We start from the raw sequence: 26,899 nt of genomic DNA, 5'->3' as shown, positions 1-26,899 counted from the left end.
TGTACATTACGTTTTTGGTGCATTTTGTCAACATCTTCAAAAGTCCACCTTTTTGACCTCAATTTTGTCTTCACACTTTGCCTGTGGCATCACTTGAGTCCGTATCATCAATTTCACTTCCGAGCTTCTGTCCTGTTTCCCAGGTGATGCACGGAATGATGTCTATATCACCATAGATAGAGGAGAATTTGAGAAAGGTGGCAAGACAGCTGGCAAGAATGTCGAAGTTTGCATGAAAGTCTATGACATGGAGGGAAAACAAATCATGGTAAACCTCTGAATTCTGTCTGATTATTCAGAAAAGCGTATTCGATACAAATACAAAAAAAAACCAAAAATTGTCATCATTTTATTTAAAAGCTTTCAACTGTTGTAAGTTTTCATGAAATTTTACTGGATGATGACAATCGTTTTGCTCTAATTGACAAGGACTTAGGATTGAAGTTAACAATAAAAGAACTTGAAGCCATCACTGAATCCCTAACTGAACATCATTTGTACACTGTATTCATAATCTTCTATTTATCTATCACAGCAAACTTGAATCAAAGGGATATCAACTGATCTCAACGTCAACTCAGCATTGTCGCCCTTCAATTCTTAACTTGTGGTACTTGGTATCTTTTGATATTGGTACTCGCACACTGTATATTTTATGTGTTTACCTTGAATGGCACTATATTGCATAACCCTGAATGAAAGGTACACTTGCTGTTACGTTGTAGGATTGCATCAGTGTTGGTGAAGGAATGCCGCTCAAGACGGACTTTCAGTCAGTCATCTATTACCACAGCAACCAACCCAAATGGAACGAAACTGTCAAATTGGTGATACCACCTGAGAAATGCCAAGGCTCTCATGTCAGATTTGAATTCAGACATTGTTCAAGTAAGTTCAAAAGTTATCCAATGTGTTTGGACTCGCAGCAAGCATCACGGAATTTCATCCTACGGTGCAGTGGTGTCGCAGTCATGGTTTCATAAGTTTGTGTCATTGCTTCAAAGCAGCGCAGCTCAGATAGATCATATAGGAGTATCTATCATGTGTACAACTCTATGAATTTAACTCCTGCTTCATGATGAATGTAAAAGGCAAGGTATAGCTACATTTTCTCCCCATCCCGTCAAGCTCTGAATTTGACCGACATCTAACCATGTTGGCTGTTCTTGTGTCCCTGCAGACAGAGATGCACAGAAGAAACTCTATGCATTTGGCTTCATGCATCTGACCAGGGCAGACGGCGCAACAATTGCTGATGGAACTCATGAAGTTTTTGTTTACAAGGTGAGATAATTCTGCCTCTTGGAGGCATGAAGAATACCGTATAAGCAAGCATTCATGGTACCTCAAGTCTTGAATGTGGGCACATTTCAGTGTATATCGTCTGTCACCGCCAAGTACTGTCTACATCAACTTCAGCATGAAATGTTATAAAGGAAACGATTTCTTTATACTATCGGGATGAATCTGCAGTCTATAAATACATAGTAACCTAGAGGTTCTGCAACTCAAAGTGACCTAGCTAGAGGGCTTTGAAGATCCATTGTTTCAGACAGTCTTTGTGTTTTCTCCTTGTCTCCCTCAAGTTCCATGCTAAAAACCTCTTTGTATTTATGGAAATCTTGCCATGAGATGTTTGTAGATGCACAACCATTTCAAAGCATGTGAGCAAACTTGATATCACCGTCACCCACCGGACAAAACTAATTCATATCTATGTACACACATACTTTCACTCCTAAAAGTTACGTACGTCCATACACGGAACCTCTCCTACATCAGATTGATCAGTAATAATTATAATGAATTTCTGTCTTCTTTTTAACAGTATGATGATCAAATATACAAATTTCATGTAAGTTCCATGTCTACCTCACTTTCCTGTATTCCCTTTGTTCATGTGTATCATTGGTAATGTTTATGTGATATTGTAAGTATCAAGGTGTGTGACAAATTACCTATCCATCAGCATGTACCGTGTGCATCATTGCTTCCATTTATCATTCCTGGTGTAGTGTGTGCATCAGTGCTGCATGATACACCTCATATTCCCCCTTACATGTGTATCTCATAAACCTTTAAATCTTACTATGTTTGATACTGTACTGTACTCTGTGTAATGCCAGCAATCTCTTGTCTACAAGGGAAATATGTAGTGAACACACAGTCGTGTGGTCACATGTACAGGTAGATGAACTGTCATAGTCGTTCACAGCCAAGTGATTATTATCACAGTAATAATACCACAAGGTCAAGATGGTAAAGTTATATTGCTGAATAAACATTGGGTACTAGCACAGCTATGTAACTGCACAAGATGGTGAGAAAGCGCAAGGTGTGAGCGCTGTTCTAGCTGTTAATTTCACAAAATCAGCTGCAGCACTTCTATGCTGATGTGGCATTCTCTTCACACTCAAAGAATATTTGAGCAGCATTCAGTGTATTTTTTCCAGGCGATACTGAATTTCATTCAGGAATTTATTTTAGGAGGTGTAATGCTAAACATTGGCACAGCGTAACTGATTTAATCTCAGGTTAAAAAGCAGTGTCATTTGAACACGTGAACTGTGATTGCAGCATGCATGTTGGTTCTCAAAGCAATAATTATTGATCTTTGGACCATATTTATGCATAATATTAACATTGCTTTCTTTCACTTCACTGACTTGATCACAAGGTGTGCAGTACATCTTAGGTGACCTTGAAAAATTCAACAATAAAATGTAATATTGACTAGCTGTAATTCTCTTTTTCTTTGATTTAATACAGTTTATTCATTTGGTTTATCTATCAATGTATACTTATGATCAATTATGCTTGATACTTACATCGCAAATACAGTTTGTGATTTTATATGCATTTGATGTTACTTTGTGGCATTTTGAATTAAAGGGACAGTAGCTTTGTCTTGCGATGATTTTTTTCACAATTTTTAGCTCCGCTGTCAGCGACGCGGAGCTTATCAAATAGGTTGATTTTCCGTCGTCGTCCGTCGTCCGTCGTCGTCCGTCGTCGTCGTCGTCCGTCGTCGTCCGTCAACAATTGCCTTCTCCTCTGAAACCCAAGTCCAATTACTTTGAAATTTTATATGCAGTTCACTTAAGGTGACCTCACTTCAGTTTGTTCAAATCGTGGTGAAATTTGCATATTTGTATTTTTGGGGCATTTTTTGGTGTTTTTGGTAAAAAAATCTTCTTCTCTGAAACTGCTTGTCCGATTGCTTTGAAATTTGATATGCAGTTTGCTTAGGGTGACTTCAGTCAGATTTGTTCAAATCGTGGCGAAATTTGCATATTTGTATTTTACAGGCAATTTTTGTCATTTCTGGTAAAAAAATCCTTAAAAATCTTCTTCTTCAAAACTGCCAGTCAGATAGCTTTGATATTTGGTACATAGGTCCCTAGGGATGATCTATTTCAGATTTGTTCAAATTGTGCAGAAATATGCAAATTTGCATTTTTAAGGCAATTTTTGCCATTTTTGGTCAAAAATTTATTTCTCAAAAAGTACTGGTCTGACAGTTTTGAATTTGGAATACAGTTTTCTATCGATGAATTAGTAATATGTATTGAATTTTTGATGAAATCTGTAATTTTGTATTTTTGGGGCAATTTTTGCCATTTTGGTCAAAAAATGTGTATTTCCGAAAACCTAATATGTGTATTTCCAAAAACTACTCATCCGATAGCTTTGAAATTTGGTATACAGGTTCCTACAGATTAACTAAATGATATTATTGAAATTATGATGAAATCTACAATTTTGTAATTTTGGGGCAATTTTTTGCCATTTTTGGTCAAAAAATGTGTATTTCCAAAACTACTCATCCGATAGCTTTGAAATTTGGTGTACAGGTTCCTACAGATTAACTAAATGATAATTATTGAAATTATGATGAAATCTGCAATTTTGTAATTTTGGGGCAATTTTTGCCATTTTTGGTCAAAACATGTGTTTCTCAAAAAGTACTGGTCTGATAGCTTTGAAATTTGGTATACAGGTTTCTACAGATGAGCTAAGTAATATATATGAATTTCTGATGAAATCTGTAATTTTGTATTTTTGGGGCAATTTTTGCCATTTTTGGTCAAAAAATGTGTTTATTCAAAACTACTCATCTGATAGCTTTGAAATTTGGTATACAGTTTTCTATCGATGAATTTAGTAATATGTATTGATTTTTGATGAAATCTGTAATTTGTATTTTTGGGGCAATTTTTGCCATTTTTGGTCAAAAAATGTGTATTTCCAAAACCTACTCATCCGATAGCTTTGAAATTTGGTGTACAGGTTCCTACAGCTGAACTAAATGATAATTATTGAAATTATGATGAAATCTGCAATTTTGTAATTTTGGGGCAATTTTTGCAATTTTTGGTCAAAACATGTGTTTCTTAAAAAGTACAGGTCTGATAGCTTTGAAATTTGGTATACAGGTTTCTACAGATGAGCTAAGTAATATATTGAATTTCTGATGAAATCTGTAATTTTGTATTTTTGGGGCAATTTTTGCCATTTTTGGTCAAAAAATGTGTTTATTCAAAACTACTCATCTGATAGCTTTGAAATTTGGTATACAGGTTTCCATAGATGAACTAAATGATATTTATTGAAATAATGATGAAATCTGCAATTTTGAATTTTTGGGGCAATTTTTCCTATTTTTGGTCAAAAAATGCGTTTCTCAAAAAGTACTTGTCTAACACTTTCAACTGCTTTGAAATTTGGTATACAGGTTTCTATAGCTGAACTAAATTTGATCTTTTGAAATTATGATGAAATCTGCAATTTTTACTTTTGGGGGCAATTGTTGCCATTTTTGGTCAAAAAATTTATTCTCAAAAACTACTCATCAGATAGCTTTGGTTGACATGTTCTTAGGGATGATCCTATGTGATACATTCAAAGTATGATGAAATCTTCAATTGCGTATTTTTGCAGCTTATTTTAGCCACTTTTTTCTGGCCACTGCATCGAGCTATCAAAGATTTCCACCCTTCTTCATCAACATGTGTCAAAAATAGTTATTCTCTACATAAACACAGCGGAGCTATATCGGCCGCTAGGTCGCTTGTTGTTTTCAGTGTTAGTTGTACAGTTTCTTGTTCAACTCCTTGAAGCATATTGATATACTCAGTATTCAGTTTGTCAACTCAGCCTGTACATTTGTAAACTGCACTGTTATTGTTGACAAGTGAATTCTGGTCCAGACTGGAATTCAAATGTAAACAATAACCATGCATTTTACACATATACACACTGTGTTGACAAGCTAAGTAGTGGGTATATGAATATGCTTCTGGGAGTAGAACAAGAAGGTGTAATTGACATACATAACAAAAATAATGAAAAAACTCATCAAAAGTCACAACTACTGGTGCTTTAAGTGTATAATTACTGTTATACCGATAATACATCAGTGTAACATCAAAGTTAGTAAATATTGATTATAACAAGGGATTGAACTTACTGTTTTACAGTGTGAGGAGAACCATAGATTCGGCAGCACCCATATTTACCTCAAGTTACCGAGTGGCCCAGCAGACATGATGACTGCTCCAGGGTCCGTGATGGGTAACAACAGTTATCAGAGGAATTTGAAGGAAAACTTCTTCATCACCACAAGAGTCTGCTCGACCAAACTTCCACAGAACCGTACGTAAAAGTAAATTTACTCTGTCAATAAATGGAAATGCAAAATTCTTCTATTTAAAGCAATGAAATCCAAATAGCAGTGAAAGATCACCAAGTGGTGCTCTTTTGTAAAGTGAGATAACAGCATATTGTTTGGAGTATTTATCATGTCAGTTAATAGTTTATTACATTGGTATATATTACTTGCCAAGTGAAATGTGAATAAAATGACATGTAGTATAGATGGTTCTGATACTTTTATGGCGAGCCATACAATTTTCAAATTTCTACATTGTAATGAATCATTTCTAAATAGGGCATCTCCTTCAAGAGTGCTGTTGTTAGCACTGATTTGATTGATCATTGTCATTTAATGATTTTGAAGAAATCAAAGCTTTGCAGAGAAATATCAGGAACAAGATCTGGTGTGTTGTATACAGAAACAATTGCTGATACAGTTACTTATTCAGTAGTTGGAATATTTGATTACTTGTTATGATACAGTGACACTTAAGGTAGTTCGCGCCTTGAAAGTCAAGACTTAAACTTTTGCTCAAACTTTACCTAAGGAATCTTTCAACCATTGTCTTTCAAAATCAAGAATAAAAATTGGGGGTCACCGTGCAAATTTTTGTATCAGAGAAACAAATAACCCAAGATGTACCAATATTTAAAATTCAAAATGGCCGCTGTCCAATCCTGTAATAAGTTGTCTATTTACTTTTGCTTTTGAGCTAGATATGTCATTCCTCATTTACTTTATCCAAGAATACATGAAAGAATGTCTGTTTACTTTACAGTTGACCTGGTAGCCTTGCTGAGATGGAAAGACCATCCAGAGAGAATTCATCACAGCTTAAATAAGTTGACAAAAATCAGAGGTGAAGATATTGTCAAATGTCAGGATATCATTGACACACTGTTCAATATCTTGGATGAAGACACAGAAGCATATGGCAAACCGGTCTTCCAGGCACTGGTAAGATTATAAACGTAATTTAGAATATCCCACAATGTCTCCTTTCATTTAGATTATACTCTCTAATGAATGAAACACAGTGTTGGCAAGGTCACCTGTAGTTACATAACCATCTCTGCCATTTTGATTTTATTTACTCATACAGTAGATTTGTATTTTAACTCACATTTGCTAAATGTTTGCTCAAATATTTCATCAAGATTAAACTGACAATCAATTTTCATCTGTGAAGTATGTGCAGAGTCAACATGTTACTCATGTAATGTGTGATTATTTTGTATGCATTATAAAACCTATCAATTTAGATGTAGCCATCGATGACAATTCGATATAAATCTTTTATATGGCTGTTTCCAGAATACCTTGATATATAATCAATGTGATGGACACAATTGCTTGTCTGATGGCTGTATTGATGACACTTATGTTCACATGAAGATGTTAATAACTTCCCCGCTCCATTCATTGAAATATGTGTAGGTGTATGTAATTGGAATCCTCAGTGACAGAAGATATCAAAACTTGCAGACAGATCTTGATACTTACATTGAGAAACACTTTGCTGGGACGCTAGCACACAAGTAAGTAATGGACTCATTAAAAGGGCTGTCAATCCTGAAAACTGATGCATACCAAATGGAACTCCTTTGTTTCCGGTAGTTACAGGAGGTCAAAGGTCGAGATATGATGTTCCATGCCTAATCAGTGGTATTGGTTATAAAAGAATATATCATCTTGTAAAATGAATTTGACATGTAGATGTTTTGTCTCGAAGGGAATCAAGGGGAACAATACTTAAATGAATGCTGTACATTTCATGTTTACTAGTAGTATTTATAACTGAACAAAATGCCTGCCGACAGTTGTATGAATGATAGATTTTTGGTAGCTCCTACGGATGTCTGAGCAAGTTGTACCTACAACTTCAAAAAGTTCAAAGCATCCATAAGTACCAAAAAACAGATCATTATCAATTTTGACATTGACATCATACAGAAAATGTGCAGCTACTCAATTAGGACAGATTTTGATCCAGTTGTATTGTACAGTTACAGTTTTATTTCACAACACTGTTTAGCATCTCACAGAGTTATAGTATGATAGAAAAATATTCTTGAATTTCTACTTGATGGCTAGTTCACAAAATCTTGTGATGGATAACTCATGTACATCTCTGTAATTGATACTTTAGACCTTTGATGAGTAATCTGAAACTGTGTGCTGAAGAAGCTGTACATTACGCTGATAAACAAGAACATGTGAAGAGAGCATTCCGTGCAATTCCGTACTTATTTAAATTCATCATTCAATCAAGGCTGCTGTATGCAAGGTACATGGTGTAATTTTATCATATGAAATAAAACCCCAGGTATTGCACCAATTATTGCTCACTCTGTCTTATTCGCTGTACGATTGATCAGTTTCATCCTTTATGAAATTTTAAGCCATTTTTATGGATGTTCCCTCCAGTGTGAGGGTTTTGTCTCTCCTTGTCAGTGATGGATTTTCCTCAAACTGATATGATGAAAAAAAATGTAAGATTTGCAGGCTAGTTGTGATGGACTTTTTAAAAAAATCACTTTTCACAAACAAGTCGCTTCAAAACAAAACAAGCAATAAATAAGTCAATGTGCAAATTTGTCACATATACCTGATGTACTGTTTGAATGACTAATCATGTTGCAATTGTGAAGAAAGATTACTTGAAATCTACCTGCAAATATCTCATCCGGCATTGTGTTGTTGCCTGCAGCCAATGCAATCATTTTCTGTCAATTTATTGTAATCAACACAAGCGTGTTTTTGTTGTTCGACAGAGCCACCAAGGCGAAAGAGGAATCCGTCTTCAAGGAGAGTCTGAAATGTTTATTTAATGCCATGAATAACATGGTTCAATTTGGGGGAGATTTTATGTTACAATCACAGGTATGAACTGCATTTGTGATTTCTAAATGGACAATGCTTCATTCTCACTACCTACCACGTTGTACTGCCACAGACGTTGCCTTGGTGATCATACATTTCCCTGTGCATCCCTGAGATGACACTTTGTCCACTCAAACGCAATACTGTTAGCCATTTGTGCTCTGTTTACAAACAGTCAGACATAGAAATGTAATATACCTCCAAGCGTAAATGATACTACATAATATTTCTTTCGTTTCCCCATTTTCTTTTCTGTAAAATGTAGTTGATATTTATACTGTATTTTACAAATGATAAAAAAAAAAAATTTGAGTGGGTCAGTAAAGATAAATATCACATTGATGTGTACATTTCCACAGATCATGTTGCTGAACAATTTCAGTTCGACCTATGACTGTCTATTACATGAGATTGGATCTGGGCCGACAGTTTGTACCTTGAAGGAGGTGGCCACGTATGTGAAGAATTTGATAGACTGTGTTGCCAGGGAGAATGTGTCTTCAGAACTACATAGTGCCAAACTCAGATGTATCCTTGATACTGTAAATAGTAGACTATTTGAAGAGAGAGGTAAGATGTGGTATTTTTTGGGTGGAGTATCGACAGACTAAATCATGATATTCTGTTTCAGAATCACTGTGTTAGAATATTTGTCATACTGACACATTGAAGTCGTACACATACAAGTCAAAGGTTGGTTTATATTTAAAAACAGGAAGAACAACAGTGTTTCAAATTAGGAACAATATTCTTCTACGCAAATTTTATAAATAATCATGGTATATGCAGTTCAGTGTATTGTTTTAACCAAGGGAATAGATATAGTCCCAAGGCAATGTCCAGATATTTGTGTAACGTCAAGCCATTTCTTTCAAAATAATGACATTAACTGATACACAATGAATAATATTAAAAAATTTGCGTAGTATTTTATAGGACTTACTGTGGTTGATTTGTTTGAACAGAGTGATCATGACCGCTTAGAATCAAACCTGGATATTACTGTCCAGGAAACTGTCCAGGAAACTTTATTATTGACGATATCTTGTTGTTGTTATTGAAGTTTGCTGTCAACTCTCTGTAGAAATAATTGAACACGAGATGACCAGCTGTCATTTTACTAATTTCAATTTTCTTGAAATCTACCAACTGTAGAATCCAGGAGCATCTTGCTGTCAGTGTTCCTGAACCACGTCAGAATGCACCTTGTTCTAAAACAAGAACTGAAATTATGCGGTGAAGTTCTCGGTGATATGCTTTCATCTCTACAAACAATGAGCCGGGTAAGGCATCACTGGAACCTATCTTCCATTGACATGCAGCAGTAGACAAAATGAGTCAATTCTCTGCAAAGTTGTGTTACTTTCACAGCATCCATTACAAGTAAAATTTACTCAGTGTAATTTAGTGCTTTGTACATGTATATTATTTGTAACATTCAATGACACGTAATTCATGTAATTCAATACACTAAAAATCTGTAAAATATGAATTTCATAAATGATGCTGATATTCTAATCTACACTTTCTGAGTGTTTACTCTCCCAATAGCGTTGATCGCGATTTCAGGTTTGTAACTAAATATGGCTGCATGCATGCGACATTGGACATCGCTGACTGAAATTTGGACAAATTTTGTTGTTGCATGCGCCGCTGTTGTTGCAGCTTGTAGTCTGAGCTATAAATTCATATGAATAAGTGACTTTTAGTAGCCATTGTCACACTAGCAGGTTTTATTTTCATAATTTATGCAGAAGATGCGTACAGATATTTATTTATGCATATTAATGAGAGAAAAAATGTCGTCATTTTCTATCAGTGCTATTAAATTTAAATTTGACATTTTCTCTGTCTTTCAGAAACATTCTGTGAATGGTGAGGTTCAGTTGATAGTACAAACCTTACTAGACAATCTTTTGCAGACTTTATTAACCATCCCAAGGCAAGGGGAGCTAACTGTAAGTACATTATATTTTCTCTTTCAACTTTATGGAGCAAGAATATCACCATTAATGTCAAGCTGTAATTTTCATTAGCTGAAATTAAAAGTTAGAGGAAGCGTGAAGAACATGCAATCGGTAGTGGTATATCAAATTCATGGTCATTTGTACACGTTATTATTGTGATAGTGCTGTATACATCTGATTATAATACCCCAACTGGACAGTGCAAAACAAGAGTAATTCTAGCGGTGGATCTTTTACTTTAGCGACCAGACTCTCTCTGCCACACATGCTTAATTCATGCTAATTTATGCCTGTTTATCAAGCATCACTGTCAGACTTTAATGCAGTTATTTTCAACAAGGCGTTTTTCTTTCAAAAATAGTTATGTCTGTCAAACAATTGTAGACGGCAAAAAAGACAACAAGTTTTGTTAAACTGTTAAACTGCAGTGTAAGTTAAGTCTTGAAATTAGCAGAACATTTTGCACAAAGAAGATGTTTCAATTGATCACAGTATTTTAGCACAGCATTGGCCCTGCATCCATTGCAAATGTAAACAGTTGACTTCTCTGAGACTAAACATGCAGCCAGTGTTGAGTAACACTAATGGCATAGAGTAGTGAAATTCCCAGTCGTCACCAGTCAAAATTCTAGTATATAATAATAATTGCTTCAAACTATGAAATTATGGACATCAACAAGGAAGATGAATATTGTTGAAGAAGGGTGGGGGGGGGGATGGAGGTCAAATATGATGGTAACATGATATGATGAATAGAACTGTTCTATTTAGGGGCTTAGCAGGGAGGATTACAGAATCAAAAGTGCTGGGGAGAGGTGCTACCTTTCTACGCACTCAATACAACAGATTATCTCTCCATCATATTTCTCCAAGCTTTCATACACAGATTAGTACATCTTTATTAGTAATGGTGAAATCACTGTGACATTTGTGACGGTGAAATCACCGTTACATTTGAAATGGTTGAAATCACCATGAGATTTGTAACAGTGAAATTACCGTGACATTTGTAACGGTGAAATCACCATGACATTTGTAACGTTGAAATCACCGTGACATTTGTAATGGTTGAAATCACCGTGAGATTTGTAACAGTGAAATTACCGTGACATTTGTAACGGTGAAATCACCATGACATTTGTAACGTTGAAATCACCGTGACATTTGTAATGGTTAAAATCACCGTGACATTTGTAACGGCGAAATCACCGTGACATTTGTAACGGCGAAATCACCATGACATTTGTAACGGTGAAATCACTGTGACATTTGTAACGGTGAAATCACGGTGACATTTGTAATTGTGAAATCACCATGAAACAACGGAATAGTGAAGACACCTTCTGAATCCATTGCCAATCATCCACTTCACATAATTGAATCTTTCCAATTGCGCTATCATCCATTTTTGAATTTCTTGTTTCTTGTGTGTATAACTACTGTAGGGTCACGTACATCAATGTAAAGCATTTTTAAAAACATCCTCTTAAAAGTAGGGTAGAAGTTTATACACAAATAGGGTATTATACTTGAACAAATATGTACCAGCCGGTAAATTCCAGCTATCCTGTCAATTTTTCCCTTGAAGTTCCTTGTTACGTCCTCTTTTCATGGCATACACCTATAAGGCTTAGAATTTTACACAGGGAAATGAGAGTGCAATAGGATTTACTTCCTCAAACTTCTCAGCAACCGAAGAAACTGTAATTTCCAGAGACCATCAGAAAATGGATTACAGTGAATAACAAAATGACCAGTATTTATCAGACAAGTTGCTGTACAACAGTCAAATAAGATGAGTTCAGAATTTTTAAGAAGAAATTTGAAAGTAGAGTATCATGACATTATACTGTTGGTTTTGGTGTCTGTCGAAGTAAAATTATAGAAACAATTTATCAGTAGAGTGAGTGATGGTTGTGTTGTCTCTTTACAGGGTCAGTTTGTGGCATGTCTGACGTGCACACTAAAACTGATGAGAGAAGAGCATTTTCGCAACTTACTGAACAGTTTCAGCGACAGAAAGCCACTCAAAGAATTCATCACCCGGATCTTCATTGTCTTCAGGGAACTTGTCAAACAAGATGTCTTCCCACAGGATTGGATGGTGATGAGAATGGTCACAAATGAGTGAGTGAAACTAGTACATGTAAAATTTCTAGTGATCAGTTTTTGATGTTTTGTTTCAATGTTGAATCAACATACGGAACTAAAAATTTTAATTCAAGGAATCTCCCTTTACTATACACAGGAATTCACTGTTGACTGAAAGTATTGATTCTGAATTCAGCCAACGGTTTATCAGTGTTCCCGTTCTGTGCCCCAGCTATGCATTAACTTTCTCTCTCTTTTCTCTCTTTGTGTCAACAGCGTTATTTTGTCAGCTATCCAATATTTCTCCCAGATACTCACATCTCACTTCCTACTGAAGGAGAAGTTTGATAACCAGGTAAGTTGAAGTTGAGAGGTCATAAACAGATAAACAACGATAGCAAAAGCAATTACGATGATTGCCAGTATCTGTCAATATGTACGCAATAATGTATCCCCTCCAGGACCATAATGAACGTAAGGAAACTTAAACATAATGTACAGGGTAAAGCAGAGTACATTATGAAGGACAAAGCTTGTTTGAATCCATTATGGTCTGGGGGAGGGGTGTCAGTTTCCACTGTTGCTAATAGGATAGATTTGGCAATGCCAGGGAATTTGTAGAAGTAGAAAACATTTTGGACCACAATACTTGATAATCGCATACATTATCAGTAGTAATCTAGGGGTATGACGTCACAAAATTCATTGGTTTTGACAAAACTGTAAGTATAATTTTGGATACAGTATGGCATCAAGCATACCGGTTGTACAGACCAGTCATTCTATGCACCCACACCTTGGTAGCACTAGAAAAAGTTCAACAATACCCCTTCATGTCTCATTATGTTTTCTTGTTAACTTTTTGCTATGATGCAGTGCCCTCTTATTGTTTTCCAGGTAATAGTCTTGAAGCTGATCCAAAGTGAGAAAATAGTACAAAAACAGCTGAATGTGTCAATAAACATTATTCTACATGTAGTTATGAATACAACTTTTTGATATGGTGATATATGTGTATAATGGATCATCCATGTAATGTTTCTATACATCTGTGTATGTTGAATTACAGCTGTGGAGTAGCTTCTTTAACCTGTCAGTGTCATTCTTGACTCAGCCAAGTCTCCAGCTTGAAACCTTTTCAGAAGTCAAGAGAAATAAAATCAAAGATCAGTATGGTGATATGAGAGTACTGATGGGGCACGAAATTGAGTCAATGTGGCACAATTTAGGTGAGTGAAATTGAATCAAAATGGTACAGTTAAGGTCAATGAAATTGAGTGAGTGTTAGGTCAGTGAAATTGAGTCAATGTGACACAGTTTAGGTCAATGAAATTGACTCATTATGGCACAGTTTAGGTCAGTGAAAGTGCGATAATGTGACACAGTTTAGGTCAATAAATTGAGTCAGCATGGCACAATTTAGGTCAATGATGGTCAAATGCAATGGTTTGTGTTGTTTTTGGAGCTCCTTGTCTTTTGGAAGCAACAAAGTGAACTTACTTTCACCCTGTCACCCCAATTCCTAGAGGATGGACCTACCCACACTATCATAAATAATGAGGACTTACCAAACTTTAAAAAACTTAAAAAACCACATTAATCCCATTTGTATTATTTTGTTGTTTGAGAATATTCATGTGCAGTTATCATGATGCTATGGAGAACTTTTAATAGTCATGACAATGATAACCTGCCAGTATGTGTAAGGTTTTGGTACATGTACTGATGAGATTTCACTCACCACTGTCCTGTAGGTGATCTTAGAGTCAGCTTTTTATCCTTGATGGGGGCGTTTGTTGAAGTAACGCTGGTACCAGAAACTGAACTCAGAAGAACAACTCTGCCATTTTTCTTTGATATGATGCAGTGTGAACAGAAGCTGAAAGGAAATTTCAGACAGGTCAGATTTAGTATTTTGTGATGGTCACTTTAAATACAGAAGTCCCTTCCGAGTGATTCCCGTTATATGTACAATATAAACATTTGGCAACATACCTGTTGTTAGATCAAGTGTGTGTGCTCTGTATATTTTAAGTTTCATTTCCTAATGCTGATGAAGTACCTGTGTCATAAACTAGCACAGATCATGCACCAGATGTGCTTGATTTGTATTGAGGACTTTCTAATGACCATTGAATACTTTTTGACCCCAAATACACCTTGTGAAAATCAGATTCTTAATAATTTTGTGTCAGAATTCCATGAAGTATATCTGTTTCCAATGCATGAAAATCCCGTTCATGTCCTTTGTTATTTTCTGCCAAATCACAGGTTGAGTCTGAAATCATCGATAAGTTGGATTTGTTGGTTGGTGCCATGAATAAAGGAGATGAAGAATACAGGACTTTATTTTATTCCATGTGAGTTGCATGTCAGGGTCATAATGTCTGTTTTATTGAATTTATGTGTGTATGGCGCCCTCTATGGACAAAGTTGCAAGAGATTCTGCATCTGTGATAGAAAATGTAGAAAGGACAAGCTATATGTTTTGAGTTAATAGAAATTTTAAAAAAACAAGCAAACAGGTGTTCAATTATTTTATAGGTTAATAGTCTCCTTTGATTTGTGTAAGCCAAGTAAACTAACTATTTTTGTCGTTGTCTTTCAACAGACTAACTGAAAGATTACAAAACCAGCCCTGGAAAGCAACTGGCCTCTCATTTGTGAGTACAGTTGCTAGGTTACTGGACACGCTCCTTGACTACAGGAGTGTGATGACGAGAGATGATGAAAAATTCAAACAGATGAGCTGTACCATGAACATTCTGGTAGGCTGCCTCTTTACCCTTACTCATTGAGAACTACATTGTGCAATTACTATTGTTTTCATATTGTGTATAACACTTAATGATATATAGTACAGGGTCTGTTCAGTCCCGGAAAGTTCTTTCAAAAAGTCCTTGAAAATGACATTGAGTCCTGCAAAGTCCTCAAAAATTGATAAGCCACCCATGACTTTCAAAAACCATAAAATAAATCGTCATGATGTCTGAAAAATGACGTGTAAAATTACACGTGAAAATGGTACATCAAAAAAATGATATGTTTAAATGGTATAAAGTCCCTGAAAGTCTTTGAATGTAAGTGACTCTGAGTGTGTAAAACTCTAATTGTGATCACTGTCATTCATGTCGCCATCTTAAGCTAATTTTATATTTATTTTACCTGCATAAACAAAATTCTCATTCTCTCTGAGATATTTGATGGAGCACAATCCCTCCATGTGGATCAAGGAACCAATAATGTCATGCATGATAGTGCAAGTGAATATGTATGAGAGCCAGAGCATTGTACTAATAATGCAAAATGCTCTCATCCAATTATTCTTCATTTGATGTTCCTGCAACAATTTCTGATTGAACTCACAAGAACATTTTGAGTGGAGATTATGAAAACAGTTCATATGTTGTTATTCTTGAATGTGCATTTGAAGTAACAGTATATTTATTTGAACTTGATGCATATTGGTCCGCATGGCATTATTCCAATACCCAAAACTTTGTCTAGCTTGTATATTGAAAATGACATCTTGCCATGAAGCAGAAGAGAGCAGTCAGTGTCAGCAGTTCAAATATTATTGTTCTAAGTGCTGTGCTATTGTTTGATGAAGTAGTGACTAGTAATTAAAATGTTCTGCACGATTTGTACTGAGCAGCCAGCTCATACAATGCAAGACATCTGTCTTACCTTCCCGTCATGTTTATCCTCAGAAATTTTACAAAGATGAGCTGAAGAAAGAAGACATGTACAAGAGGTACATCTACAAGTTACACGATTTACACGTCCCGGAGAAGAATTACACGGAGGCAGCATTTACATTACGAACACTAGCCCATAGTTTACAATGGAGTAACAAACCACTGAGGGAAGATGAAGAGTTCCCCAGGCAAACTGAGTGGCAGAGGAAGGAGGCCCTCTATCAGAAAATCATTGATCTCTTTGATAAGGGACAGGTAATTATCATCTTCATTATGGTACACATCATAAAGTAGCTGAGCAGGTATGACTTGCCAGCACTGTCTGTGTGAAGGACATTGAAGGGGATACTTTTGTGACAGAAACTACCGATATAATGAGAAGAATGACACTGGACTTACTATAGTAAGATTTGTGTATGATTTTAAAGGGAAGTGTCTTTAATTTTGCCCAAAAGTTCACTGTGAAGATTTTCTCACTTTAGAAATATATAAATAATGAAAAATTATTTTAGTTTCTAAAACAGTGTTTTTTTTGCTCTTTGGGCATACGATATATAATTCTCAACCATTACATATCAAGGTCAGTATTTTCTTCACTTACAACTCAAAACCGATCAGTTTATTGTGAATTTTGTGTTCAATATTTAGCGTTTTGATTTGCTCTACTTGTTTTATTCTACCCCCTCTGAAGACATGGGAGCAAGGCATACCGCTTTGCAAGGAACTTGCCATGCAGTATGAAAGCAAAGCTTTTGATTATGCAAAGCTTGGTAAGATACTGGTAAGTGAACAACATTTTCTATAATATTGATATTGACAAACTTAAATAAATGAAGAATGTATGTACATTTTTTGGCATATTTGAAGAAAACCAAACCCAACCTTCAGTATAGTACTAGTAGCAATGGCATTTCTCTAAGGGGCCTAACCAAACTCTTCGTTGATACAAATCTACCTTCTGCCCCCTTAGGTTTATGCTGAATTTTCATAATTGAGTCTAGTAGTCCACTGATAATCTTGTATGATAGCCAATAATATTAAAGGCCAGAGACTTGATCCCCGGGATCAAGTTTGTTCTAGTCTGTAAGAGGATTATGGAGTGTCATAGCCTTTTGTTTTCCATTGAAATTGTAATCTATTAAGTAAATTTCCTTGCAAGACAATCTGATGTTGACACAGGCCTTTAAAGTTCTATGTTTTAAGATTCAGTTTTCCATGGTTTCTTTGCTCCTTCTTGGCTTAAAACTAAGGAATCTGTCGTAAGTTTACAGATCCTGCATAGACCTACAAATAACATTTGTGAGTTTGTGTCCTCTAAACTGTCAACATGTTTACAAGATTAGCAAATGCTATTTTACTGCCTTAAATTCAGCAAGGTTGAAAGTCCTCCTGGTGTGGAACATTTTTGCATATTTCAAAAATGCTAGTATTTACAACGTGAAGAAATGCACCATAGTATATATATATATATATATATATATATATATATATATATATATATATATATATATATATATATATATATATATATATATATATATATATATATATATATATATATACACCGGTATATATATATATATATATATATATATATATATATATATATATATATATATATATATATATATATATATATATATATATATATATATATATATATATATATATATATATATATATATATGAGCTGTTCATAATTCTCAACCCACTTTACTCTTCAGAGAAAACAGGCAGATTTCTACGAGCAGATTCAAAACAATACAAGAATGGAGACAGATTTCTTCCGGATCAGTTTTTATGGCCTTGATTTCCCAACCTTCCTTCGGGTGAGTACATGATTTCTGTTGAAAACTGAAAATCAAGAATTAAAAAAAAATGATCTAGCAGGGAGGTATAAACACTTACCTGTGAGTACTCTGTTCTTCAATATATCATGTATTATAAGCAAGTTATCACCAAATTGTATTTTCTATACAGTTGGTGTGAAACTGGTAAAAGTTTATTGTATCCTATGTTGATTGCGTCTCTCTGCTAATGATATAATTTCATGGAAGTACTTTCAGATTTCTCAGTGGTATTGACCTATTCATCATGTATCTTTCTCACAATGAATCCAACAATAAAAGTGCATCATCATGGCTGCCATTACCATAACAGATATTTCACAGTAGATTCTCAAAATTTTGTAATTATCCACATTTTGTCTAAAATCATGATCCAAGATACCAGAATGGTCAAATTCTGCCCGTCAATATCAACCAGCAGTTCTGCCTTAACTGACATACAGGTTATCTTGCATTGTCAGTGGAATAATTGTGTTGCAGAAACTAGACCCCTCATGTGTAATAGTTTTGATAATAGTTGGTGTAATATGCATTCTCAAAGTGTCGTAAAAATCATAGCCATCACAAAGACTGTGATGTTTGTCTCAATTGTCATAAATGGTTATTGTAAACCTGACAGAACAAGTCACTGGTGATGAGAGCCCGTGTGTTTGAGAGAGGAGATGGCATTCTCCAAATGATACAAACTGAATTCCCAGCGGCACTGGTATGGACACAACATCAACAACCAGATGAGGAAGTCTTACAGTCTCATGTGCAATGTATCCTTTCTAAACAAACCAAGTAACAACTCAGCTGTCAATTGCAGTGTATGAATTCTGGTGTTTTTGTTTAAAATCAAGTATCATGTTGTATTGTAACTCATTGACTCAGACACTTTTAGTGAGTTTACAAAACAAATAAGTTTATTCATTAGCCTTGGTACGTGGTACATGTGTCTTATAACCTTGCCACATGCTTTAGCTTGTATTTTCACAATGTAATTTCAATAATTACTTTGTTTGTCGAGTGAGAGGAGTTTAAATCAGGTGATCAAATTTACTGGAAATGCATCATCTTTAAGTTGTATGATGCTGTCTCGTCCACTATTCCATGCAAATACTTGTAACACGTACCAGTATGTGCCAGTTAAATACAGATATTGAAAATAAGTTAACGTAGGACACGTAATTCAATTAAGATATTATTACTGTGTTAGGAACTCAAAAGGGAATCAAAAAAACAACTTACAAATGTGTAGATCCCCAGTAATTAAGAAACACAGTGTTATTGAAAGGACACAGAAAATTGGAGAAGCAGCTTTCAAATGGTATGCTACACAACCTTTCATTGTTGCAGAGTTTTTTGAAATTTCCTGAATGCTAGCTGCAGATATCGAAGTTCGGAAAGTCAATCCCATCCCTGAGGAACCTGAATTATTCCATGACAAGACCGTTCCCGAAAAAATTCTGAAATACTACGAGACGAACGACGTGAAGAAGTTCTACTTTGACAGGCCATTTCACCGTGGTGACAAAGACCCTAACAACGAATTTAAGGTAAAGTTGTCAAATATACACAATCTGACAATTCACAGAAACTCTTTTAAGACCAGTCTCTTGAATTCATGCAAATTTTCTAGGACTTGTCACCAAAACTATTGATACTTGTAACTGGGCAGACAAATTCAACTGTGATCCAGAAAATAAACTGCGGACTTTTTTTTACTCTTTGTGATGTGACATATTTGTCTGAAAGTGTCAGCCCTATTTTAAGCACTGATGATCTTTTTTCCTTTATGTATAACAACTATCTTGAGACTGATATTATCATCTTTATCAGAAGTTCTAACTTTTATATGATTCAGTCTCTGAACTTCTGTCACACATTTACTGAATGTTCTTTGACGTGACTGTGTTGTAATCAACAGAGCCTGTGGTTAGACAGAACAAGACTTACAATATCCAGCACAATACCAGGGATCTTACGATGGTTTGAAGTAGTGCACACAGAAAAGGTAAGACATCGTAACTGAAGTTTTTTTACGATATCATTTAACACTGTACGTGACTAGAGAGAGAAACAGGTATTGTGTACAGTAGTGACAAAGTTGTCGTCGTTTAATTTGATACTTTGACGTTCTAACTTGGTTTCTCTAGGTTGAAGTCAGTCCACTTGAACATGCCATTGAAACCATGCAGAAGAAAAACAAGGAGTTAAGTTGCACCATTGCTACGTACACATCAGAGGAATACAAGAACACAAGTATAAACCCCCTAAGTATGTGTTTGAATGGTGTTATTGATGCGGCTGTCATGGGAGGAATTAAAAAATATCAAGAGGTATGATAGCGTTTATTCTTCTTTACATCTTCCACCTCAGCTCATTCACTTGTCAATAAATATTTTTTTAAATAACCCAAAAGAATTGCTGTATCGTATATCTGTGAAAAACAGCAAAGTGTTGTTTATCTTGATGGAGCAGAATGGTATATAGATTTAGTGACTTTTGCTTAGCCACCATTTACCAAATTTTGGAATGACCCTGGTGTTTTCCGTGACAAAGATAGACCACTGTACATGGAAATGGGGTTGAAAGGGTTCATAGAGATATCATGCAATACATATAGATACAGGTGTACTTTTATATAAGTTGACAAACTATCCAAAATCATTTGGTAAGAAAATACTTCATGTCTATGACAGGAACTAAATATTCTGTAGGGCTTCTGCTACAGTTAGAATGTACTTTAATAATATATGTATACATTGCTGATTAGTCATTTGTATTGGATTCAAAGATGTGCCTCCTGGAAATCTATTTTTATGCACAAATGCCTTCTTATGTGTATTACATTGAAATTATGTTAGGGGTGTGTGTGTGCATGTGTGGGTGCACACACGTGCATGCAAAGGCTTGTAAATGTTCATAATTGTAAACTCTATAAATTGATTTATTTGATTTTATAAATCATTTGACAGCTCTGCGGGGATTGATAGATTTGAAAGCATGAATTTATTTATATATCTCACAGGCTTTCTTTGTTCCGGAGTATGCTGCATCACATCCAAGAGATGGAATACTTTTAGACAGATTGAAGAAGCATATCCTAGAACAGGTAAATCATTGCATCGTGGCATAGTCAGTGATGCAGGGACTGTGATTATGGTATCCATTTTACCTAACACCGTAACGAGCTGTTAACCATGACTTATGGTTTCCATCAAATAGCTTGGTGACAGGAAACAGTTACTGGTACTACTCTACTACTAGACCATGCATTCCTGGAAATTCCTTGATATTGAGTTCATGTGGTAAACAACAAGGGCAAGCTCTTTATGTGTGTCTACTCAGAATGTGTGTACAAACCCCTCTACCCTCATGGTAATATGCTATCACATTGGCAAATAGGAAATACATGCAAAAGTGTTTGAATGCATAAGGATGTCAAACTGTACCCTTTTATATGCTATTCCACTGTTCAGCTGAGCTAGTGATCTGCACATATGAAGTTTTGATGTTGCAAAATCAAGTTAATGTTAGCTGTTAGATGATCCTTCTCTTGAACTGTAAACAATGTGTATGAGACAACATATTTTAACAATCAATTTTACTTGAAAGTGTTGAGAAATAATATCTGGTTATTTGGCTCTGCTTAGGCATTTTTTCAATGATATTAAAAAATACTTTCATACATTTTGCAGGTTGACATACTTGATAAAGGGTTAAGACTTCATGGTGAGTTGGCACCTCCTGATGTGAAACCTCTCCAAGCCAAATTGGAAAATATGTTTGCTTCTATGAAGAACACCATATCTGCACAGGTAACCATGCTTTATCTTCTAAACCCTTTGAATGCCAAGGTCGATTTTGTTTCCTTTGTAAAGTATAACCCAGCTGATTTTTTTTTTCAGATTGAGACAATTTGTTTCAGATTTTTCTAAAAGTTACGATCAAAAACTGGAGCCCATGTAAAGTAATGTCTATTTGGTCCAAAGTTATCAAAAATTTTGAGAAAAATTGATAAAAATCGGTAAAATGTTGCACTAACATTTTTTGATCGGAGAAAGTACAGCATTCAAAGGCATAGACATTAGAAGCTAATGTCTATGTTAAAACAAATGTTTTTAGTGATTATTTAATGAAAATAGAAGCAGTACATTTTAGCATTTGTTGATCATTTCACATGTCTCGCAAAGCATTTGTCAAGTTTATCATTTTGCATTCTTTTATCTTAAAGTTACTTATCACATCATCACACAGTACCCAGAAAGGTTTACTGTCTTGACTCTGCACTTTGAAACATGAGTGTACATCTGTGATTTGTTACAGGGCTCTCCAATAGCAGGTCATAAAACATCAACTGGAAACAAACTCAATCAGGTGGTACCACCACCAGGCACCATCCCACCACCCAGTCCGTTTACTCCTCCGGATGATGGTACCACGTTTAAACTTAGGTAAGACACAACCATGAAATACTGGTGCAGACACAGCGTTGTAGACATTGTTTTAACTATCACAGTTGTAAATTTTGTGTTTGCGTGCAAATATATATTTCGTGGTATGAAAATAGATGCATGAAGAATAACTAAACGTTAATTTTCCAGAGGATGAGAGTTGTGGAAATTAATGATGATGATAATTAGCCAGCAAAATAGAAAAGGAAGCTGCATCATATTTTACATAAATTTCAAGGATTATTATTTCAGTTGAATGTTGTCTTTCGTTCTTTGTTCTATATTTTGAGTGAAAACATAGATTTGACTCTACCTTTGCTGTATAAGGTCAACAAAAAGATTTGATTACATGACAGTATACCGCACAACTATGAAATATCGTAGACTTGAAGTAAACAGAAACACAACCATTTTGTTTATACGCACACAGTTTGCAAGAACCCATGGAACCAAGCAGAAGACCTGTGTCAACTATTTCAACGGCTTCTACTGGATCATCAGACAGTACTTCAAGTAGTGGTGTCGGTACGATACCAGAAGGGGATGAAGACGCTGATGAACTGGAAACTCCAACACCAGTGAGTCTATCCCTTCTCTTTGGCACCGAGTAGCTTGTGTCAGCTGTGATTCTATTACTGAATAAGGTTGAGTGGATGAGGAATGTGTTGTATTGCGATTTCAATTGTTTCAACGCAATGAAGTGTGATGTGGTACCTATAAACTTTGTTGTCGGGTAAATTAAGCAATGTACTAAGGTGTTTAATGAAACTTCAGCCAAGTATCCATGGTAACAATGATAACAATTGACAATATCGTTCATGTCGTGATGACAGCAAAGTTATGTGTATCATCACATGATACCTTCACTTTCATAAGGAGCATTGGGTTTTATCAGGGTAACAGAATCAATATAATGGATGGACAATTATTGTCAATATATGGGCTAAGTGGAATATTAACAGAAATTTTACAATCTATGGGTGATCTGAAAATACCAATGGTGAAGTTGTGAATGTAATGATGGAACTCTAGCTTTCCCATAGTCACACGATCATTTCTTGTCTGCAAAAGTCAAGATTACTTGCAGTGGTTGTATGTCATCGTGAACGTCTTCATATTATCTGTGGGTCCATTTTAATCTTTCATCAATACACGTGGAGAGACTGTGATCAAATTCAGTCCATACTTTTATGTTGTTGTCATCGCTGTTGATTGGATCATATCCACTCTTAGCGAGGTTTCAGAATTACAGCATGTCTACATTCACTTCGCTACGGATCATTGATTTTTATCTCAAAAAATTGCTGGTATCTAAGGTACAAAACAACTATACTTTAAACATTGGATTGAGTCTGTTAAGAATCATTATTTCAATATGTACGGCCATACCTCAGCCATTGACAATTTTGTTACACATCTAAAGCATATGATCACATTGAGTGTTATCTAGCATAGATATGTGATGTAATGTGAGGGACAGTAGTGTGCTTGGTGTTGTGGTGTGCTTTGCATAGTGGTTTTATGGTGTGCAGATGTATCATCTAGTGTGGTTTAGTATGGGATGTGAAGGTGGTTTGCGTTTATTTAGAAAGGTGACGTGCACTAGGTGTGCTTGGAAAAAGAAGCAGTGAATGACAATGTCAGGCAAAAAATGTAAAAAAAGGATTATTGTTTTTTTGCCATAGCAAATTCAAAACGATGCACTTTTTATTTTATCATGTCATTCCCCATACTTTCCCCTTTTGTACAGATACTGTACACCGTAATTTGATCTGCATATGCATAACATTGTCCACAATGCTGGACACGTCATTGCATTTGAAGAATGCTTTTCACATCAATTTTACATTTCCAGCTGTTGATCTTTGTAACTTCATAACAGCTGAGTAGAAGCAATCAGCACAGAAGTTTTTAAAGTGATAAATGCTCTGACCAAAGACAGTACTTTTTATTTGGGAGCGTAATCTTGGTATTAAGGGGAAAAGCATGTGGCGTGTGGTGCATGATGTACTGGTATAGCACGGTTTTAGTAGTGGTAGTAGTTGTAGTAGTAGTAGTAGTAGGCTATTATGTTGATATTTGGTAAAAATTACATCACAAAGCTGCATTTAGTCTAGTCAAGTGTAGTAGAGTGTGGTAAATTAGAATAGTATAGCCTAGTGGTTATTAGTTCATTGTAATTGAATATGTTGTAATATTGAACATTTCCAAATTTTAAGTTACAGTGATCACTTTGTAGGGGACGTAGATCAGTTATTGGTCAGTAGAGAGAATGCTGTCTCAGTGCCCGCATGTAGTATTTATTCAAATCCAATATTTAGGCAGTTATGGATTGGACTGTTGACAGAAATCCACAGAAGCTGTAATACTGAGCAGTGTTTACATAAAAAAATATCCCTTTTAAGTCACTTTTGTTGATTTTGACATGCTATCCTACAGTCAACCAACACATTTGATCAAAAAAATCTTGTGTTACATTATGGTGTAATTTAATGCAAAACAAAAAACACAGTGGATGTATTTGGTATTAATTAACCCTTTGAGTGCCAAAGTCTATTTTTGTTGCATATGTAAGTATAATGAAGACAATTTTTTGTCAATTTTAGACAATTTTTTGTTCAGATTTTCCCTAAATTTTGATCAAAAACTGTAGCCAATAAAATGTTATGTCCATTTCATTCAAAATTATCAAAAAAATTACAGAAAAAATTCATAAAAATTCGGAAACTGATACACAAAACTTTTAGTGGGAAAAATTACTGCACCCAAGGGTTAAATGTATGAATTTCTCAATGAGAGATTCGACAGTATCATTACAAGTTAGAGGTGTAGAGAGTTCACTGTGAACAGTGTCAGAAATACAACATCTAAGTTTACTTTGAAAGTTAATTTTTATGTACATTGTCATAGGTACATTGTATTTGTATCTTTTAAGATATCATAAAATCGCACCACAATTCAGCTTTCTTAAAACATTCAAAGGCAATGAGTTTATTTATAAAGCAGCAGCTATTACAGCTGATGTGGATGCAAGTTTGATCATAAAAGTTTAGTCAAATGACATGCATCTTACATTGAATTGTTGTGCTTTCTTTGAACTGTTCTTTACATTATGATTTTCACCAGCGCTTTGTATTTTTTTATTTTCCCAAATGACCGGGTTGTTTCCAGGAAGGGCCGGTGTGGGTACCAAGAGAAGCAAGCCCAATTCTGCCCGGCAATGTCGGAACCATTACCACCTATGACAACAATTCCAACAGTACTTTACTTATGCATCTTCCTTCAGCTAACTTTCATAAGATATCAACCTCGTCTAAAACAAAGATTTACACCAAGGTAGTCTCGCAATCGTCATTTCCTTTGCTAAACTTGCTTTCTTTTTACCGATTTGTGTTGTTAATTTAAATAATTTCTGTTTTCCAGCTGTTATGCCGAAGACTTTTGTTGCTGTAAACACTTTTTGCCCTTTGGTAATAACATTGCATACTAAACAGCTGATATAATTGCAAAAAAATAAATTAACACCAAATAAGTTAATCTGAAGAGTCTAAAGCATTTTATCCCTGCTTGTGTGTAAAATGTCCACTTATGTTCTTCTACAATATTTATAGCAATACCGGTAATTATTGTAATAATTAATAATTTTGTATGTATAAGGCATGGTATGGCATGGTGTGATTTTTGGCATGCATTGTAGATAATGGGACTGTTGGTATGATCAGCAATTACTGGTGGCTTCTCTAAACCATTCTAATTCCATTCAGTGACAATAATGGTACATGTACTTGACTAACTTACCCATGACTGCCTATGACATGAAATGTAGTATGTGCAAAACAACACAAAACCTCATGTGTTCCACAGTTTATCACAATACATGTATGAGCCTTTCATGATATACTCTATACCACATCACTAAAATACACACATATGTATTGTTTGATCTCAAATGGTGGCCAGATCCAGAGTAGCAATCCTTGCTTTCAGGATTTGAAAATATTCACTATGGGTATCTTTGTCTCACTTTAACTCATAGTTTTATTGTTGACTGAGATACCAGTTATCATCAGGGTTTTTTTTATTGCTGTGGCATTTTTATTTATTCTTTCAAAAAGTGCCCATCGTGAGATCACATTTTTCAAGTATGAACAAAGTATTTATGAGCAAGTCACTAGAAATCTTTTGTCAATCAGCATACGTGTTGAAAACATTTTATACTGAATTTGATGTGGACAGACAGTGTTTGTCTATGTGCTATGATGTCCAGTGTTGACACTATGCTGATCAACAAATGGAATTTCTAGCATAATCAGACCTT

General features: G+C 35.2%; 1 protein-coding gene across 4 annotated transcripts in view; it reads left to right on the top strand.

Moving 5' to 3' along the window:
* The window catches only part of LOC139134897 (dedicator of cytokinesis protein 3-like), a 69,335-nt gene that overhangs the window by 36,274 nt on the left and 6,162 nt on the right, over positions 1-26,899 (top strand). The window contains exons 14-43 of one of the 4 annotated variants that reach the window (XM_070701982.1): positions 144-268; positions 726-888; positions 1,181-1,284; positions 1,829-1,855; positions 5,481-5,655; positions 6,435-6,613; positions 7,094-7,194; positions 7,806-7,943; positions 8,431-8,539; positions 8,899-9,109; positions 9,695-9,822; positions 10,399-10,497; positions 12,440-12,633; positions 12,874-12,952; positions 13,667-13,826; positions 14,352-14,497; positions 14,869-14,957; positions 15,209-15,365; positions 16,308-16,550; positions 16,987-17,076; positions 18,020-18,124; positions 18,762-18,903; positions 19,514-19,680; positions 20,052-20,138; positions 20,281-20,463; positions 21,156-21,239; positions 21,826-21,945; positions 22,454-22,581; positions 23,012-23,159; positions 25,753-25,917. In XM_070701982.1, the coding sequence (XP_070558083.1) occupies positions 144-268; positions 726-888; positions 1,181-1,284; positions 1,829-1,855; positions 5,481-5,655; positions 6,435-6,613; positions 7,094-7,194; positions 7,806-7,943; positions 8,431-8,539; positions 8,899-9,109; positions 9,695-9,822; positions 10,399-10,497; positions 12,440-12,633; positions 12,874-12,952; positions 13,667-13,826; positions 14,352-14,497; positions 14,869-14,957; positions 15,209-15,365; positions 16,308-16,550; positions 16,987-17,076; positions 18,020-18,124; positions 18,762-18,903; positions 19,514-19,680; positions 20,052-20,138; positions 20,281-20,463; positions 21,156-21,239; positions 21,826-21,945; positions 22,454-22,581; positions 23,012-23,159; positions 25,753-25,917 (4,046 nt within the window). The remainder of the gene's footprint in view (positions 1-143; positions 269-725; positions 889-1,180; positions 1,285-1,828; positions 1,856-5,480; positions 5,656-6,434; positions 6,614-7,093; positions 7,195-7,805; positions 7,944-8,430; positions 8,540-8,898; positions 9,110-9,694; positions 9,823-10,398; positions 10,498-12,439; positions 12,634-12,873; positions 12,953-13,666; positions 13,827-14,351; positions 14,498-14,868; positions 14,958-15,208; positions 15,366-16,307; positions 16,551-16,986; positions 17,077-18,019; positions 18,125-18,761; positions 18,904-19,513; positions 19,681-20,051; positions 20,139-20,280; positions 20,464-21,155; positions 21,240-21,825; positions 21,946-22,453; positions 22,582-23,011; positions 23,160-25,752; positions 25,918-26,899) is intronic. The other 3 variants (XM_070701983.1, XM_070701984.1, XM_070701985.1) reach the window with 3 other exon arrangements.

The sequence above is a fragment of the Ptychodera flava genome, chromosome 6 (genome assembly GCF_041260155.1).
Source record: "Ptychodera flava strain L36383 chromosome 6, AS_Pfla_20210202, whole genome shotgun sequence".
Classification (NCBI taxonomy): domain Eukaryota; kingdom Metazoa; phylum Hemichordata; class Enteropneusta; family Ptychoderidae; genus Ptychodera; species Ptychodera flava.
Note: the sequence above shows the minus strand (reverse complement) of the source record. Positions and strands in the feature narration are given on the sequence as shown.